Genomic DNA, 18,616 nt, shown 5'->3' with positions numbered 1-18,616 from the left:
AAGTCTCGCACATTCACAGAAAACACCTTATTTCTGCATTGAAAAATAAGGTGGATAGACTAAACATAATACGCATGTGCATGCCATCACTCTTTTCACAGATTTTCCTTTTTGCGGTTTACATGATAACGGCATTATTTTCAAAAGTCTGCATTTTCAGGCTAGCAAAACACCATTGTCATGTAAATTAACAGCCAAAACACAAAGGGTTTCCATTTTTTTTAGTTGAAAACAGTGTCGTGTAAACAGCTCCTTAGTCAAGAGTCAAACGGGCAAAATAAATCAAACACTGATCACAATGATGGTGACTAGCTAAACATTTTCAACAGAACATCATCATCTAAACCTCTGTTAATTCTCAATAAGAACGTCTATAGATATCGGACAGAAATAAAGTCAATCTGTTTAGTAAATAATGTTCTCGTTGTTTTCATCTAAGGCTGTGGCTGAAGTTGTAGCATCTTCAACCGTTAGTTCCATTAATGGTAAACGTTTGGCACCCTGTACTGCCATGGATTTCAGAGTTTTTTCCTTTTTTTTTTGTGTTTATTCCAACCAAAATTCAACATCTGCCTAACGTTGGACCTTGACATCAAACAAACCGAATTAAGGCATCAACCCGATTTTCATTTTCAACCAAAATCCAATGTCTGATCGATATTGGAGTCTACGTCCTGCGCCTGCTGGGTAAAGGTGGAGATGGAGTGATGCTGGAAGAATATTCTCACTGGAGAGACGCAAGCAGTTATGATTGACAGGTGATAAACATGCACAACCCAAATTCTGTTTAAAGCTAAATTTGTTCAAATGTTGTGACCATGTTTTGATTTACAGTTATCTAAAGAAAGCTTTCTGAGAGAATTTGTTGTATGAGTGTCTGTTGTTGAGTGTATGTGATAATGTTTGAGCTGCTGCAGTATCTGTCAGTGTATCGTGGTTCCTAAAACACAGCTTCATTCTAGGGGTGACAGGGCCTTTTTATCTTCCCCAAAATCGTGGAATTCTCTCCCGGTTGACATTAAGGAAGCAAATTTGTTAGGTATTTTTTCAAAATTGATGAGTTAAAAACAATCCTACAATAAAAAGTTTTAAAACGTTAAAACTTTTTATTGTAGGATTGTTTTTTACTGATCAATTTTGTTTAATTATTCAGTGTCTTTCTTTCATGTTTCTTTTTTGTGTTTATTTGGTATTTAATTTGTTTTAATTTATAATGTTGTGTTTTGATGTGTTCTTTGAGAAAGCAACTTTTAAAGGCGCTCTACAAAATAAATGTATTATTATTATTATTACACAGCAGTCACTAGATGGCAGTGTCAGTCTGTCAAAAGTCAGCATACAAGAGGGTATAATGGTGAGTTGCGGCCTGTCATGGCCTTATATTTCACTCTCCAAACACTAATTTAGTTAAGATCTTAAACCATATTTTCTTTCATTGTAGAGGTTTGATGGAAAAGCTCAAGACCCAGGTTAGATTACAGTGTGAGACATTTCCAAATGAATGTAATTATAATTTTGAGAAGCATATGTTCCATATAATCACATGGTAATTATTTAACCTGAGATGACTTTCTGATGTCTTTCGACAGTAACAGGACGGAGTTACTCGTTTAATTCAGCAACGGGTGAACAACGTTGGTTGGAGCCTCATCTTCCAGCTATCTGATCTCAGAAAAGAAATGAATCTTAATGTTCTTAAATAATTAAGTTAGTTAATGCTCTTACAGACCTCTCCAGGTAATGGATGGCCAATTTCAGCTAGAGCACAATATCCTAAAATTAGAAAATGTTCCAGTCGATGCCCTACAGTAAGTCCTTAAATGTGTGTTTAATTACTGTGATTGGATATTAAATTAATTATTCAGCCACTGATGTGAACTTATTAACCTCCACAAAATGTACACTTGAAATAAAAACCACAGCTGGCACAGCTTCATCTAGTGAATGAACCTTTATTTAAATTAAATCATTATATAGGACTTTAAACTTTAATCTTTACCAAAAAATGAAACAAATAACACTACCTTTTCTCAATTAGATTTCCATTATTAATCACTATTTATTCTTACATGATGTGAAATTTCTGGAGCAGAAATGTTTACGTACAGTAGGACAACTGGGGGAGAAAATAAAGTCCATTGTAAACGGAAGTCAAGGCACAAACAGAATGCTAGAAAGAGGAATGAGAAGACAGAAGAGAAGAAAAAAAGATTGTTAGATACTGTTACGTACATACTTTAAATATCAGTTACATTTTAGCAGTTCTTTCCCCATTTGTGAAGCTTTTTTTTGTGCTTTTTTTTTGTTTTTTTTTGTTTTTTGTACTTTTTTTTTTAAATTTAATTTTAAAAAGGAATGTTACGCTGATGTGAACTGATTACTTGTATTGATATATTTGCTATCATCAAGCAGGAAAACTTTCCGTTTTGCTATCAACAAGGACGTCATGTACTGTAAACATCATAAAAAAAGCGCTTTCCTTTTTCAATCAATCATACTCAATATCCAATGCCAGCTGGTTGTTTAAAAAATAAGCAATTATGCAATTAATAAAATTTCAGATTCAAAATGAAAGTATCATATAAAAACTTTTTGTTGCCTCTGCTATGACTCGAAAGAAAAAAAAAAATTAACATAAGGAGAGAAAATAAACGACAAAAATCGACAATGGATAATACAACAGTTGGCGATTTGTGGTCATAGCCCAAGGAGTTATTAATACAGATATTAAAATGTCAAACACAATGATGGGACGGTGTTGGGAGGGAGGGAGGACAGAGGCTAAGGTTGTTGGCAATCGTTTAAATTGTGTCTGGCTCCTCTGAGCTATCAGTTGTGGTGTGGAAGCAGGAGTCGTGGTTGGCCAGTGCAGATGCCCGGGACTTATTCCACCCCTGCTTCCTCTGGTCATCAAAACTGTTCAAGTAATCTGAAAGAGGAAGAGAATTAAGTTATGAGTAGAATGGCGAGCGAAGTAGTCCAACTAGGCAGGACGCTCTGTGTATTTCTTCTCACCTAGACTCATCTTCCTGTTTTTGTGCTCTAGAAGAGCCCACAATCCTTCAGGTTGTTTTTGATGATGACATCGGTGACAGCGTCGAAAACGAACTGCACATTCTTGGTGTCTGTGGCACAGGTGAAGTGAGGGTATATCTCCTTGGTTTCTTTCTTTTTGTTCAGGTCCTCAAACTTGCTGCGGATGTACTCGGCGGCCTCGTCGTAGTTGTTGGCACCTTGTTGAGAGGGGAAATACAAAGCACAATGAGAAAACAGTAGGGAAGGATGAAGACGGAAAGACAGAAAATAAGTGACAGACAGGAAGCCGAAAAAATTGGAAAGCAACATGAAATCCAAGAACACACTCACAATGATCCCCGCTTTGATCATTAAAATGACACATGATCTCTTCAAATTGATTGATATCAGTAAAGCCGTCTGCTCTGTGTTAGATCGATGTCCCATGCACAACTCTACATGGGATATAATGAATTCCTGGCCTTTTGGATATCAACATTGAAGGACAACCAAAGTGGACCTCATTTGAATAAACCCCTCGATGAGCACTTGAAGTGAACAGCCTCACAAAGACTGAAAATGCCTGAATAAAACTGGTTTGGATTGGTCTGTTTTCACATCGAATATGTGCATGTTTCAAAGGCAACATGAATATGGCTTTAGCAACACATCTGTAATGTGATGTATTTCAGGGTGGAAATTAATATTGAGCCTGAAATAATGGAGGACAGATTTGTCAACATTTGACTGGATCATTTGATAGTATTGGTTTTCCAGGGTGTACAGACTTAGAGAAAGTTATTACAATTTGCTGCTTCTTTTTTTCCCCAAAACATAAAAATACATAGTTCCAACATTGATTCTGATTGTTGGAAGTGTTGAATGCAGATGTAATAAGTTAATAAGTAACTTGTAGCATTAAAAAGCTGGCAAGTAAGGTTTATGAACTACATAACATACGATATAATTAATATTAACAATTAATATGATTCATTTATTTTATTTTTATTGCACAAAAAGACTAGATACAATGATTAAGAAACTAGAAAGGTCTGTATTGATTTCATGTTTTCTTTAATGCATAGGTAAAGCAAGAGCTTGCATTTTATTGATCTAAAGCACTCAAAAGCACTTCTGGAGCACTTGTGCAATTGATTTAGATGATTTATTGGGAAGTTGGCTGTTTTATAGTACCTGTATACTCAGGGAAGCAGATGGTCAAGGGGCTGTGTGTGATCTTCTGCTCAAACAGATCTTTCTTGTTGAGGAAGAGGATGATGGAGGTCTCGGTGAACCACTTGTTGTTGCAGATGCTGTCGAAGAGCTTCATGCTCTCATGCATTCGGTTCTGTGGTGGAATTAAGAAACGGTTCAGTATTCAGGCCTGTATTGATGAATGACAGCCTGAAATATGATGAAACTACACTACCGTTCAAAAACTTGGGTCAGTAAGGTTTTGTTTTGTTTTGTTTTAAAGAAAGAAATGAGTACTTGTGTATTAAATTGATCAAAATTGACAGTAAAGACGTTTATAATTTTACAAAAAAAAAACCTTTATTTCAAATAAATGCTGTTCTTTTAAACTTTCTATTCATCAAAGAATACTGGAAAAAAAAAAAAAATGTATCAAGGTTTCCACAAAAATAAAAAAAAAGTAGATACATTTCTGACTGTTTTTCCTCAGAATTGCACGATATAAACTCGCAACTACCTCTTATAAAGTCTTTTGTGAGATATAATTGTGAGATATAAACTCACAATTGCGAGAAAAAGTCAGAATTGTGAGATAAAAAGTCACAATTACCTTTTTTTTAATCTTTTTATTTCATGGCGGAAACAAGCTTCCAAAGTTTTCAACATTGATAATAATAAGAAATGTTTCTTGAGCAGCAAACCAGCATATTAGAGTGATTTCTGAAGGATCATGTGACACTGAAGACTGGAGTAATGATGCTGAAAAGTCAGCTTTGCACCCACAGGAATAATATTTTACAATATTACTGTTTTGACTACTTTTGATAAAAAAATAAAAAAAAATCTTACCAACCCTAACATTTAAGTCTTAAAGGTGCAGTAGCAAAACAGCATATTTAAGTCTAACAATACAGAAGGTGAAACATATTTACACATGTACAACTAAATTATGGCTATTTTGGTGCCAGAAACTAACAAAACAAATTGTGCAAAAGTGTACAAATGCAGCCTCTTTGATTCTTAGAAGTGTCATGGACCGTGAATTATGAACTTATCTGGGGTAAAAGCTAAAAGGATCTCACCATTTCTTCATCCTCAGCCAGCACCAGGTCATACGCACTCATGGCCACACAAAAGATAATGGCTGTCACCCCTTCGAAACAGTGGATCCACTTCTTCCTCTCTGAACGCTGGCCGCCGACATCAAACATCCTATGGAGAGAGGAGACATGTAAACGGTCAGCAGTACAAACAGACAAACGCACAAGTAATCAATCATAAAAATGGCCTGAAGAACCTACAAAGCAAGACAGAACATACAATCAGCCAAATAAGCAGACAGCTTATTTAATTTGACACAAATGCAATAAAGATGTAATGGGCAGAAGAACAGCCTGTTTAATATATCATGCTGTGCTAAGGGAATAGTTTTGTCATAATTTTCTGTCATGTCAATCCAAATACATATGATTTTCATTCATAAACAATCAAAAAATATGATAAAGTTCTAAACCAATAGCAGCACAAGTAAGTTATGACAGAGGGGAAGATTATTAGCAAACAATAACTTAGACTGGCTTAAAAAATGGACTGTTTTTATGATGTTTTATGATGCTGTTTATATATATATATATATATATATATATATATATATATATATATATATATATATATATATATATATATATATATACACACACACACACACACACATATTATATATATATATATATATATATATATATATATATATATATACACATATATATATATATACATATATATATATATATATATGTATATGTGTGTGTGTGTGTGTGTATAATATATATATATATATATATATGTATATATATATGTGTGTGTGTGTGTGTGTGTGTGTGTATATATATATATATATATATATGACCTGAGGGCAAGTAAAAGATGACAATATTCCTCTTTCTAGGTCAAGTCTATTTTTCTTAGAGTTTGTTTTTTTCCACTGGAAATTTGTGGGAAATTTTCAGTGATTTGTCAGCAGAATATTGAGGTTGCTGACTCGGTATTCTGATGCTCTTAGAGAGATTTATTATGTCCCTCCCTCTTCTTTAGGTCCGGACGTTCACATGTGTCACTGGCATTTGTTGACATTTGAGTCTGGGCTTTGTTTCTATGGTAATGGAGGGGTTGAAAGCAGGATGGATGAGACAGGGAGGGAGGCTGGAAGAGCTAGGACTTCCTGTCTGTCACACACTTGTCTCTACAACAGTGTTGACCTGGAAAAGACGTCATTGGCATTTCTAGGAAATTCCGTAATCATCCTCCCTCTTATGTGGCATTTTCGTTTCTTTTTTTCTTTTTTTTTACACACAATACATAATATGATTTACAAGTCATTAAATAAAGTGATAGACCATCTTGGACAGCTGGCTTGTGTTTGATCTTTATAAAGGTTGGGCTGACATTTCTTCTGTAGATTAAAGCAGACGCATTCAAAGAGAATCATTCCAGCCTCGCTAAATCCCATAAACTCCGTAAACCAAACGCCCTCAACAGTTTTAACAGAAATTAATCCCAAAACCTCAGGCCAGAACACATGGATGGCATGGAATTAATTCCTTGATTCCACTGAGGGTTAAAGAGGGTGTTGCTAGCTAACGGAAATAGTGGAGACTGTTCGATATGGCAGATGAGTTGTTTGAAGTGTGAATGTGTGTGAACACACGTTAGCACGGCTACTAGAGAGTGTGAATAAAAAAATCTGTTAAGCAAAATAAAGACATCCATGTGCGTAGAGATTTCTCACTTGAAGTGTAGGTCTTTGAAGGTGAAATGTGTCTCTACGATGCCAGTGGTCTTGACTCTGGTCCTCAGCACATCCTGCTGGGTTGGGATGTAGTCTGCTTTGGCTATCCTGTCCATGTCATTCAGATAACTGCAAAACACACACACAGGATGCTACAAAACAATTCGCTTTTTTAAATAATACTGTTCTGTCTTCCTTATAAATATTGTAGTTAATTGTATTGCATCAATAGCATTTCCTTCTAACTAGATACACTTTCAATATGCTCACTACTGTATAAAATTGCTGTATTGACTGACTGTATTTGTTGTGTGACTGCATGAACCGAACAGTGATGTCCATGCTGTACGGTTCGAGAGGAATACATGTACCGTTACACCCCCTATATATATATATATATATATATATATATATATATGGGGTGTAACAGTACATCAGTACATGCATTCGTCCCGAACCATATGGTACGGACGTCACGGTTTGGTTCATGCAGTCACACGACGAATACAGTTGGTCACAGGAAATCCACACTCCAATCCAGAAGGGGGTTCATGTGGTAATGCAACGCTGTTTACAAAATTCTTTTTTTCTCTCAAATTTCCTATAGACACCCAAGCACCCAACTTTATTTTGAAAACCTCTGCCATAAAATATTAAATATTCACTCAAGTTAAACCACTATTTTGGCACCAGCAATGTTCAATATTTTTTGGTACATGTAGTGCAAAATATTGTACACTTCTGTGTCTCTCAGTTGTATCAGCATTGGTGTGAACAAGCCTTGTAGATGATGTTCTTATGCAAAACACTCTGTTTGGAAATCTGATTATACGATTGCACATCTTAGTCTAGGAGGCTGCGACAGTGACAATGCAGATCTTCATTCAGCTGCCAATCAATGGCTGATGAAGCCTCACAGTAACACAGCTTGGATAAGCTGCGTAGGCAAGAAATCCTGCCAGCAACACTGAATGTTATTGCTCCAGCTAATGCGGTACAATCCCACTACAACTCAACTGTATGGTTCCATGACGAACCAACAGTTCAGGATTTCAAAATCACAAGAAACCAACACAGCATGATAATTTCCTCCAAGTTGTTTTCTTTCTTTCTTAGTTGTTATACGTTTATCAGTTCTTAGTGTGGTCTCAATTTTGTGTGGATTCCCGCAGACACTCGCACTCCACTGGAATCCTCAGGCACAAAAAAAAAAAAAAAAAAAAAAAAAAATCAAGCACAACCTAAATCAAATTGAAAAGTGCTGATAATCTCTCTTCACAAAGAATGGCTTAGAGCTGCCTTTTATAGTTCTTAACTACTGCAAACATTTAGGTTCACATTTTGGCTCGAGTGAGCTTTGTTTCAGAGGAGGGCTCTCTTGAAGACTTATTTTATTCACACTTCAGCACGTGGTGTGCTCTGATTTATGCAACGAAAGATCTAGCCTGTAGGGTGCAGGACTATGGGCTGTACTGACTGTGTATAGAGAGAGATTAATGACCACCTGCTATCATTTAAGGTTCGGGGAATTAAAGTCATGTCTCTGATAAAAGCAGCTAGAGTTTATCAAAGCCAAGAGTACAGTCTGACACTGTAGCTGATCTCTAATGAGAACAATACGCCAATGCTACAGTGGCTGTTCAAAATAATACACCAGTATAAAACATCTGATGGGATTCAGTACATTCTATTTACTGATATAGGCACAACTAGTACTGTTATTCTATTCTAAACACAGTAAGTGTGTATGGCAAGATCTGTGCAAAGGAAGTTTGTCTTGTTTTTTTTCCCTGGAACAGGAGCTGTGCTTGACATCTGGCTCTGGTTCAGAGGCTGGGAAGATTTCATGAAACTTGGCCAAAAATATGTTCCAATTCCAGGCTCCTTAGTTCCAGTAAAAAACTAATCTTAACGCTACAGCATTTTTTAGAGAACTGTGTGCTTCTAACTTAGTTTTGAGAGGGCATTTTGAATGCCCTCCTTAGTTTTGGGAGGGCATTGTGAATTGTACATGAACACCATAAAGAAATGTCTCACCAAGTCTGATGCAGAAGAGCTCCATTAGCCTTCACAAAGTGAACCTCAACTCCATTATACACCTCTGGGATGAATTTGAATCATGATTCTGAACCATCGCCCAATGTCATCCAATTCCTTTATAGCTGTGACAGTTTTATATGTCGATACATATGTCTCATATCACTCTGCAATTTCTTTCTTCTCGCATAATAAAATGATTTAAAGTCAAAATTTATATTCCATTCATTTATTTGGCAAGTAGTATTTGTGCAATTGTATTTGGGTTCTAAATATCCTTTCAGGGTTTATTTTGCAATAATGACAGATTTTCTATACATTATGCCAGTTTAAACTCAAACTCTAAATGTGTGTATATTAAAGTTCTTATTATTATCAATGTTGAAAATTGTGAATAGAACATTCAATTTTTTGTGAGAAATTTTCAGAATTTGTAACAATGTAAGTCTTTACTGTCACTTTTGATCAATTTAATGCATCACTGCTGAATTAAAGTATTTATATCTACATTAAAAAAAAAAAAAAAACTGATTCCAAACCCTTGAAAGCTAGTGTGTATGTGGAGAGTTTCTATTTTTATTTATTGTTTTTAATATAAGCTAATTATAATTTCTATAGACTGCATCTCTCTAAAAGGAGGTTTTGTTATTCTTTTTGACAGAGACATTTTAGCCTCTGTTCTGAGGGTGGGGAAGGAGTGGCTGCCTCTGTTAAACCACACTTCTCTCCACCCACCCACACACAAAGGATATAAACCCTCTCACATAAACATCTGCTGAACCTAGCAAACACAACTAAATATTATGAAAACTAAGATTAGAGCTCCCACTATCCTTCCACAATCTCTTTTCCCACCAACAAATGACATCATGATTCATTTCCTAATTCAAGGCCAAATCGACTGTGATCCCCCAGTGAGAGAACGTTCCGCCTACCCCTGATTGATTCTAAGTGTATCAAGCATGGGAAAATTCATGGAAATCCTGACCCAGTCCAACCCTCCATTTAATAGCAATTGGTTTTTCAACGGACCGTTAACTGTTAATGCCAGAGCTTCTGCTCGCTTTGACGTATCGATCCGATCCTGCTCGTTCTCATCACACAATTTCATCTTTCTATCCCTTTTGAATTTAAAGGGACTCTTGGGTAGGTGTCAGTTTTAGTTTAGTGCTTCATTTAGAAAGACATTTATATTAACTTATATTATTTTGATATATAGCAGAGTGGTTTTGGTGTCTATATAAAACCTTTGAATATTTGAATACGTTTATATTTCAAGAAAAATACCCACAATGCTATAGTGCACCACGCTGTTCCATCTGTAAATGCATATTTAGCATCTGACAGGCTGCACATTATGAGTTATGATATTAACTTGACATGAATATTGACGAATGGTCATTGACAAATGGTCAATATCATTTCTGATCAACAACGGAACGAGAACTCACTATGCAGCAGAGTCGTTGAGCTGGTACTCTCTGGCGCGGGTGAAGCAGTTCTGTACCCCTCCATCAGCCCACAGTCTGGTGATGACATTTGCCAGGTCATCAGGCAGGATGCCCTGTTCCTCTGCTGCCCCGGCCAGGGCAAACAACTGACGGGCATCATCCTATAAAACAAACAAATAAACAGATCCACTAAAAAATAATGCACATTAGTACAGAAATACAGAAACATATATATATATATATATATATATATATATATATATATATATATATATATATATATATACACATATATATATTATATATATATACACATATATATATATATATATATATATAGAGAGAGAGAGAGAGAGAGAGAGTATAAAGTAGTGAATGTCGGTAAAAAGAAATATTGTTTAAAAAACACTAGAAATTTGCATTTCCTAAACATCCTTTGGCATGAAGACAGACCAGTTGCATGGTGGCATTCTGGGAGGAGGGAGATTCTAGCTGTTGTTGCTGTGTGTGCACGTGTGTATGTGTGCTTTTGGGGTGGGGTGGGGTGTTACTTGATGATTTAGAGATTTATTTGCAAGGCAGGTCAAAAGTGCAGTATACAAATGTGAGCTATGCATCCCCTGAGAGAAAAAACAGAGAGAAGGAACCAATGAACCAGTTTCCTGACTAGCTCTTACCTCTAGATTCTACTATCACATCTGAGTCTCTCTCAGAACTACAAAAATAACCATCTACCTACATATCTGTCTCTCTCCTCACAGAGTGCATGTTGAAGGAATGGCGTCTCATGCCAAAACCCCTCCCACCATGGAGCTGAAATAGGTCACAGGAAGTCAGCCCTGAGGCGGAACATGGGAGCCATGAGCAGAAGTGATGGGCTGAGAGACGTGTGACACAACCGACCCTGCGCTTCTAGGAGACGTGATGAATTCCTAAACTGTGTGCTACTGTAGATTACAGATATCGTAAAAGGTGAAATGACACAGTGTTTCACAATTCAGAAGTTAAGTAGCTTGTAAATTCAAGGAATGCTTGAATATCTATTTCAAAACAGGCATACTGTAAGTTCTTTTACTAGGTGGTGGGAAAAAAGCCAATAGATATGAATAGAGAGAGGACAGGATGGTTACAGGCCTTTTAAAAGATTTACAGCCTCAAGAGAAGAGAGCGAGAGCGAGAGCGAGAGAGAGAGAGAGAGAGAGAGAGAGAGAGAAAAAAAAAAAAAACAGCGATCAGCCCCACGGGATGCTGTTTTCCACGTGTCTAAAACACACTGCTCAAACTGTGACATATGGTTAACACATGCACTCGCTCACACGGTTTAAAAGGTACACTGGCCAATGTTCCTCTTCCTGCCTTATGCATAGGGATGGATCAAGATGGTGATTTGTGAGGTCCACTATTATATTTAGATTGTTATCTTGTTCTACTACCTGTCAGAAATCACTCATGTCTATAAAAAGCAGGGCTGCACGATTCAGGGAAAAATGTAATTGCAATTTTTCTGATAAAAAATTTATTTCAAAATGTAATTAATAATAATTTTATATTACAGTAAAACTATAAAATTATAATACTAATATTTATAGCTTCTTCATTTTCAAACCGTAAATCATCAAGCTTTTATTTTGGCATAGAACCCCAGGGAGCAAACAGTCGGTTTATAAGCGCTTCTTATTACAAGTTTGGGAAGATGGTTGGCACATGTTGCATTCCCAAATGCTCATTATGAACGACCCAAACTCAGAGCAGATGCAAAGATGAGTTTGTGTGGAGCAGCATTTACTGTGAACTGAACTGCTCTGAGACACTGGGACAAAAAAAAAAAAAAAAAAAAAAAAAAAAAAAAAAAAAATCAAAACAGATCTGTGCATTAAGAAATTTGGTACAGAAATACCAAATTTGGTACAGAGAACTGTGAAATTTTACTGGCACTGGTATCGACTACTGAAATTCTGGTATCCTAACAAAACAAACCCCAATATTGGCCCATTTTGTGGACATTTTTTTAGTTAAAATGAGAATTAACTGATTTGTACGCTAATTACATTTAAATTACATGCAAGGAAGTTTTATAATAATGTCAGAATACAAATTTAATGACAATTATGTTTCTACTTGTTTTTTTTCTTTAAATATAAACATTTAAATTGTGGCTGTCATAAAACAAATTTATTCAAACATACATTAACTTTTGAAGAACAGGTTCAGTAAAAATATAATGAATATGCAATATAGTGCATATATTTAGCAAAATGCTCCTCTCTAAGTTCATGTTTCTAGCTGACTAATGAGTTTTTGGACACTGAATGACCTTTCTGAGGTAAATGTGATGTTATGTGACACTGTTTATAAGCCATTTTATTGACCTCTATCCGTGGTAGAAAGTCATTGAGCGATTACATGAGACGATACAGATTTCGGTAAATTGTACTGTATCTTTCAACAAACCTTCTGATGTTCATGTTTATTTCGTGCTGTAACTAGTAGTAAAGTGGAAGAGATGATCGGTTCACATGCGCTTCACGCTGCTGCTTCGCTTGAACTGAAATTCTACAGCGATCGGTCACACCACATTAAAGAAGGCCAAAAAAAGATTGCGACAGCTCGAGAGACGTCTATGGTCTCACTCCAGTCTATGGGAAATTAGCCCCAACAACTATATACACGATTCACAAAAATGACATTTTAATTCAAAATGGCGAATTATGCCGAAAAGCAACTAGTTTGCAGGTATGATTTATACACCAAGGTTCAACTAACTAGGGGCGTGCCCGAATTCTAAATTTGTATTCGGAAAGGCACAGGGGGAAAAAAAACACAGTCTACGGAGCCCCGAAAGGGACATGGTTAGTCGTTTGCTAGCAGGAGCCTGTTACTTTGTAGTACAACAGATTTCACTTACCACGTAAAGAGAGTAAGGAGAGATGGCTGATAGGACAATGGTGAATGGTTTGCAGTTCCTAAGCGTCACTGACAAATATCTAATCTTGTGATAAGTACTGACGCCCCCCTAGTAAACACACAGCAAGTGTGATTGCGAATCTCGAAAGTGAAAGTAAAAGCGCGCATGCGCGCGTTCAAAAGTGATTTCAATACTCCGCATATTAACAGCAGCTTCCTGATGCTGGCAAATTATTTACATTACAATTACCCAACTGTATAATTGCGAGAGAACGCATATTATATATATATATATATATATATAGAAAGAAATATATTTTTTCCTCCCATCTCATGTGTATTCCCTTTAGGGGCTCCCTAGTACACGTCATTTCCTTTCCAAATATGGTATTCGGCTTCGGGCACATCCCTACAACTAACTAAAATATTTAACCTCCACAAAGTGATGTTTCTCCCAATCCAGCCCTCGACCTGCCCTGGCACCCCTGATAAATCGCTCAGAAATGCGTCTGATCAGTGTCTGGTGGACATGACTCTGAACTAGCTTAAGGAAACTTAACAGACTAGTCAACTAGTCGTTCAGACAACCCACTGACTTAATGACTTTAAAATACATAGTTTAACATGTCCCACATCAAACATGACATAAACGAGAAAGAAAGAGACACACTTGAGGAATGTCTCCAACAGATATCTCTCTCTCTCTCTCTCTCTCTCTCTCTCTCTCTCTCTCTCTCACTAATTAAACGTGATGGAGAGATGTTGTTAGCTTCTCTCACAGCACTTTACAGCTCTATTCCCAGAACGGAGACACAATCATCTATCTCTCCCTTCACCCGTCTAATTAAACTACACACTGCTGCTAAACACACACACACACATAAACACAAGAGTCTGTATTGTTTTAAAGGAGCCATTCTTCACTTCATTTTCTGCACCATGAGTGCTGCTTTTTTAAGATGCTCTGACAAGTTATAAGAAGTCTGACTTTTAATAACAGGTCTCGAGACTCCTGCGTCCTACTTCCTTCCATTCAGACAGTGTTAACCCTGTACATTCAGTGAATGACTGTAAATCTAGACTATCAATGATTCTAATATATAGTGAGGATAAATCTGATAGAGATCAGTGTTTTTCCAGAGCCTCAGGTGGATCAGATGCACTGAACATATTGCTGCCTTCAGGCTGTTCTCTAGACATCCTAGATGGCAAGCTAACACTCCACTTGCTCATTCTCTTTTTTCCTTTCTTTTTACACTTTTACACTTTGCAGGTTTTGTGGATTGGTGCATAGACCGCAGATTAAAAGAGATTTATTGTGCTATATTTGATCTGTAGTCTTTTAGAGGACACAGAGCAGAACAGGAAGAATAAGCTATAGTTTTCTTTGACTCATTCTCAGATGGCCAGTGGACTGTTCGTGTGAGCATCTAATGGATATCACACAACAAGGAGGACAAGAGAAGGCTGGAATCACTATTTGTAATCTGATTGCCTGGCTTTATGCAATTTTTGCAGGTCACAGTGTACAAGTTTCAACATTCTGACAGGAAACAAAGTTGCATTTGGAAATTTTCAGGCTGGTACCATTAAAAAGGTTAAAAGAAGTTAATACTTTTATTCAGAAAGGATTAATTAAATTGATCTAAAGTGACAGTAAAGACATTTATAATGTTAGAAAAGACTTCTAGTTCAAATAATAAAAGCTGTTCCTTGGAACTTCCTATTCATAATAAAAAAAAATAAAATAAAAAAAATTAAAAAAATCAGTTTCCACAAAAATATTTAGCAGCACAACTGTTCTCAACACTGATAATAAATAATAACTATGCATGTTATTTTATATTTGATTATTCAATTTCTGTGGTATTTTTACTTGAATACTACTGTTAGATCTACCTTAAAAATACACAGCATTGTTTAATTTGTATCTTTATTCTATTGTATTTATTTATGCCACTGCTTCTAATGTGTTTATTCAATCTATTTTTATTACCGACCATCGGCTTTGGTATCGAGTATCATGTACTTTTGGTGGTATCAGTACCGACTACTAGATTTTTGGTATCATGACATCCCTAGTGCTTACCAGACTTTATACCGATCAAAAGTCTGGCTTTGAGACTAGGGATCATGTGAGGGTGGTGGGCCTCTGTACAGTGTTACACACACACTGTGTGTGTGTGATTTATTTGCAGAGGGAATGCTGTGTGTACTCACCGCTCTGCCATTGTCCTCATATTCGATCTTGAGGTTGCTCATGGCTTTAATGATGGCCATGATGGACTGGATGGTGTTACTGTAGACCACCGCTCGATACTTCTTGCACTCTTCCTCCGAGTAGCCATCCTCATGGATAATCCTGCAAAACGGACACATAGACAATCAATCAATCAGTTTTGTACAGTATATTTAGCCATTGATGAAAAGTGACAGAAAAACTTTTATACTGTTATAAAAAAAAAATAAAAAATAAAAAAAAAACTTTATATTTATAATCCTGAAAAAATGTATCATGGTTTCCACAAGAATATTAAGCTTTTTCAATGTTTTCAACATTGATAATAATAAGAAATGAAAGATTTTTAATCTCAGTGAGTCTTTCCTGGTTAAATAGAGGTTAAATAAATAATAATAAAAAAAAAACAAATATATATATATATATATATATATATATATATATTAAAATAGCTATTTTGAATTGTAATAATATTTCACAATTGCACTACTAGAGTCATTTTTTTATAATGTAATTCTATTATTACAGAATAAAAGTTGCTATTGTGCCCCAGATCAGGGTGCGTGCGTGTCGTGATGCATTCAGTAATGAGATGAAGTAGTAAACATTTTCCATCAGAGTGATTAGAGTGTAAAACTGATTTGGGAAACAGAGGCGTAAGAAGAGCAGCAGAGGTCAAGGTCAGATAAACAGCATTAACTGCTGCCAGGGGCCTGACTACACGCACACAACCACATCCACAGCTGCTTATGGGAGTGTGAGATAAGATGACATGTAAGCTGACAGAATTTCTAGCCATTAGTGTTATGTTTGTAACATTTAATCAATCATCTGATGCCAAAAATTGCTTTCTAGGTAGGCAACTTGCTCGGTTTTGAGACAAACTATCTGTAAGACCTGAAAATACTCAAGTATGCCAATAAGGCAAACACAATTTCATGTATTATTATCAATGCATGATCATTATCTATATCATTGTCACAAGGGGTGTTATATAAAGAGTTCTTCTTCCACAATCACTTTTCTGTTATGGTGAAAATAACGTTCTGAGCAAATTACACTAATTAAAGTTGGCATGATATAGAAATTCACCCCATATATTTTTAAAAGGCATGTTACTGATCTTACTGTGAGTGATTCATCCACGCCTGCATTTAATTTAAACGTCAAAATGTTATAACTCGATCTTTCAGTTAAACGACACACTTCTCTCTGGTGATGCATGTCAGATTTCTCCAATAATTTTCTCCGCATAAACCCGTTCCCTTTCTTAAAATCGACCTCAAGCTTGCATTCAGATCTGCGTCCATCCAATCAACAACCGGTAGATTGAATAAAGACTCCGGCCAACATTTTTTCTTTTCAATAATCAATTTCACTTGGATGTACGTCACAATACCAAAGAAAAGATCTGTTGCTACTTTCGGAATATTGCAACTTTAAACTTGTCTAGCTAACTGAATAATAGTGCTGCTCGATTAATCAAAGTAATCGAAATTAACCCGAAATCACGTTTAATAACATGTTTTTATTCCAAATTCACTTCATAATGTCAGTCGAGTGTTTGAAATAACATTCTTCTGTAAGATGACGAGGCTTCTTACACAGAACAAGGCAAACAACATATTATTTCATAGTATTCTATACAGTGATAAAGGCTATTGCATTAGCATTGCATTATAAATGTACTTTATTATCATGAAAATACCCGAGAAGGCTTGAAGAACTAAACCATATATTGTTGTAGTCGTGTGTTTATTAGTCATGCTTAATCAATCAAATCGTTTCATTCTTCTGTTTATTCAGCTATAGCGGATTTCCTGGAACTATGTGCGTTATCTTTCTTCTTCGGAGCATATTTGGAGTTTCTGTGTGAGAACGCCCTCTGGTTTTCAGATGGAGCAGCATTTAGCCATGCTTCACTGACAAGCTGCACAATAAAAAAAAAAAAAAATCTGCAGCCAATTGCCAAATCACATGCGGTTTAATTTCAATTACTCGAGCAGCCCTACTGAATAACAACACGTTCAATAGACTAGCCAGCGGCCTTAGAACTGATTCATTGAAGCTGTGAAAATGAACTGATTCACTGAAATGAATGATTCTAAACTAGAGCTCTGGGGTTTGTGTACGAGTATGTGCACTTTGAGTTCATTAAGAAGGGGCAAAAAAAAAAAAAAAAACTCCCAATGCACCATGTGAACGAATGCGTGCGCGCATTTGAGAGAGTTATTTTCTTTTTTAACATTTTCTCACTGTAGAGTTGCAGCTGTTCCCTCTCATATTATCCACACCAGCATCAACAGCTGGCACATGTCTGGAAGAGAGCAAGAGAATTTGAGGAGAGAAAATTGTCGTTCACTCACTTCATCTGTTTTACGATGGTGCTCTTCCCCGATTCTCCAGCACCTGTGACAGAAACAAAACAAAGGGTTAAAAAAACAAACAAAAAAAAAAACACTCACACACATTTCATCTGCAGACAGGAAAGCAAGCTCACAGTCAGTGTTTTTTTCCCGTCTAGTCAGAGTATTAGCGCTAATGCCTACTCTGTAGTGTGTGTAGCCTATACTTCCAGTAACTCAAGTATTGCTGACTTGGCTGTCGATCTTTAGCATTCCATTCTCTCACAGACCTGGTGTTTATCAAGTTTGGCCTTTAATGGAGATGTCTGAGTGCTTCACAAACAGGAAACGAGGTCTTATCAGCGTAATTTCCACAGGCCTGTAGGGGCATGCTACTCATTTGACATCTAACTCCCTCATTCGAACATTATATAAACACACAAAACATAACGGCCATACGCTAGAATCAACAAGCTCCCACAAGCACCTTCTAATATCTCAAAAACAAACATGCACATGTCAGACCGAGGCATCTGATGTGGATTGGCACATTTGCGCTGCGGGGAACAAGTTTGTGTCACATGACACGCAGCTCTGAGATGCAGCACTGCCCCCGGCCGTCAGTGTGAGACCTTCTTACATA

The 18,616-nt window shown here is 36.4% G+C and overlaps 1 protein-coding gene across 1 annotated transcript in view; it reads right to left on the bottom strand.

Moving 5' to 3' along the window:
• Positions 1-1,936: 1,936 nt before the first annotated feature.
• gnai2a (guanine nucleotide binding protein (G protein), alpha inhibiting activity polypeptide 2a) overlaps positions 1,937-18,616 on the bottom strand; it is a 67,544-nt gene continuing 50,864 nt past the window's right edge. The window contains exons 2-9 of the mRNA XM_051912089.1: positions 17,995-18,037; positions 15,610-15,751; positions 10,486-10,646; positions 6,998-7,126; positions 5,292-5,421; positions 4,210-4,363; positions 3,016-3,233; positions 1,937-2,929 (exon numbers count right to left, since the gene is read on the bottom strand). Coding sequence (XP_051768049.1) covers positions 3,043-3,233; positions 4,210-4,363; positions 5,292-5,421; positions 6,998-7,126; positions 10,486-10,646; positions 15,610-15,751; positions 17,995-18,037 — 950 coding nt within the window. The 3' untranslated portion in view covers positions 1,937-2,929; positions 3,016-3,042. The remainder of the gene's footprint in view (positions 2,930-3,015; positions 3,234-4,209; positions 4,364-5,291; positions 5,422-6,997; positions 7,127-10,485; positions 10,647-15,609; positions 15,752-17,994; positions 18,038-18,616) is intronic.

Source organism: Ctenopharyngodon idella, chromosome 11 (genome assembly GCF_019924925.1).
Source record: "Ctenopharyngodon idella isolate HZGC_01 chromosome 11, HZGC01, whole genome shotgun sequence".
Taxonomy (NCBI): domain Eukaryota; kingdom Metazoa; phylum Chordata; class Actinopteri; order Cypriniformes; family Xenocyprididae; genus Ctenopharyngodon; species Ctenopharyngodon idella.
This window is presented reverse-complemented; position numbering and strand designations above follow the sequence as displayed.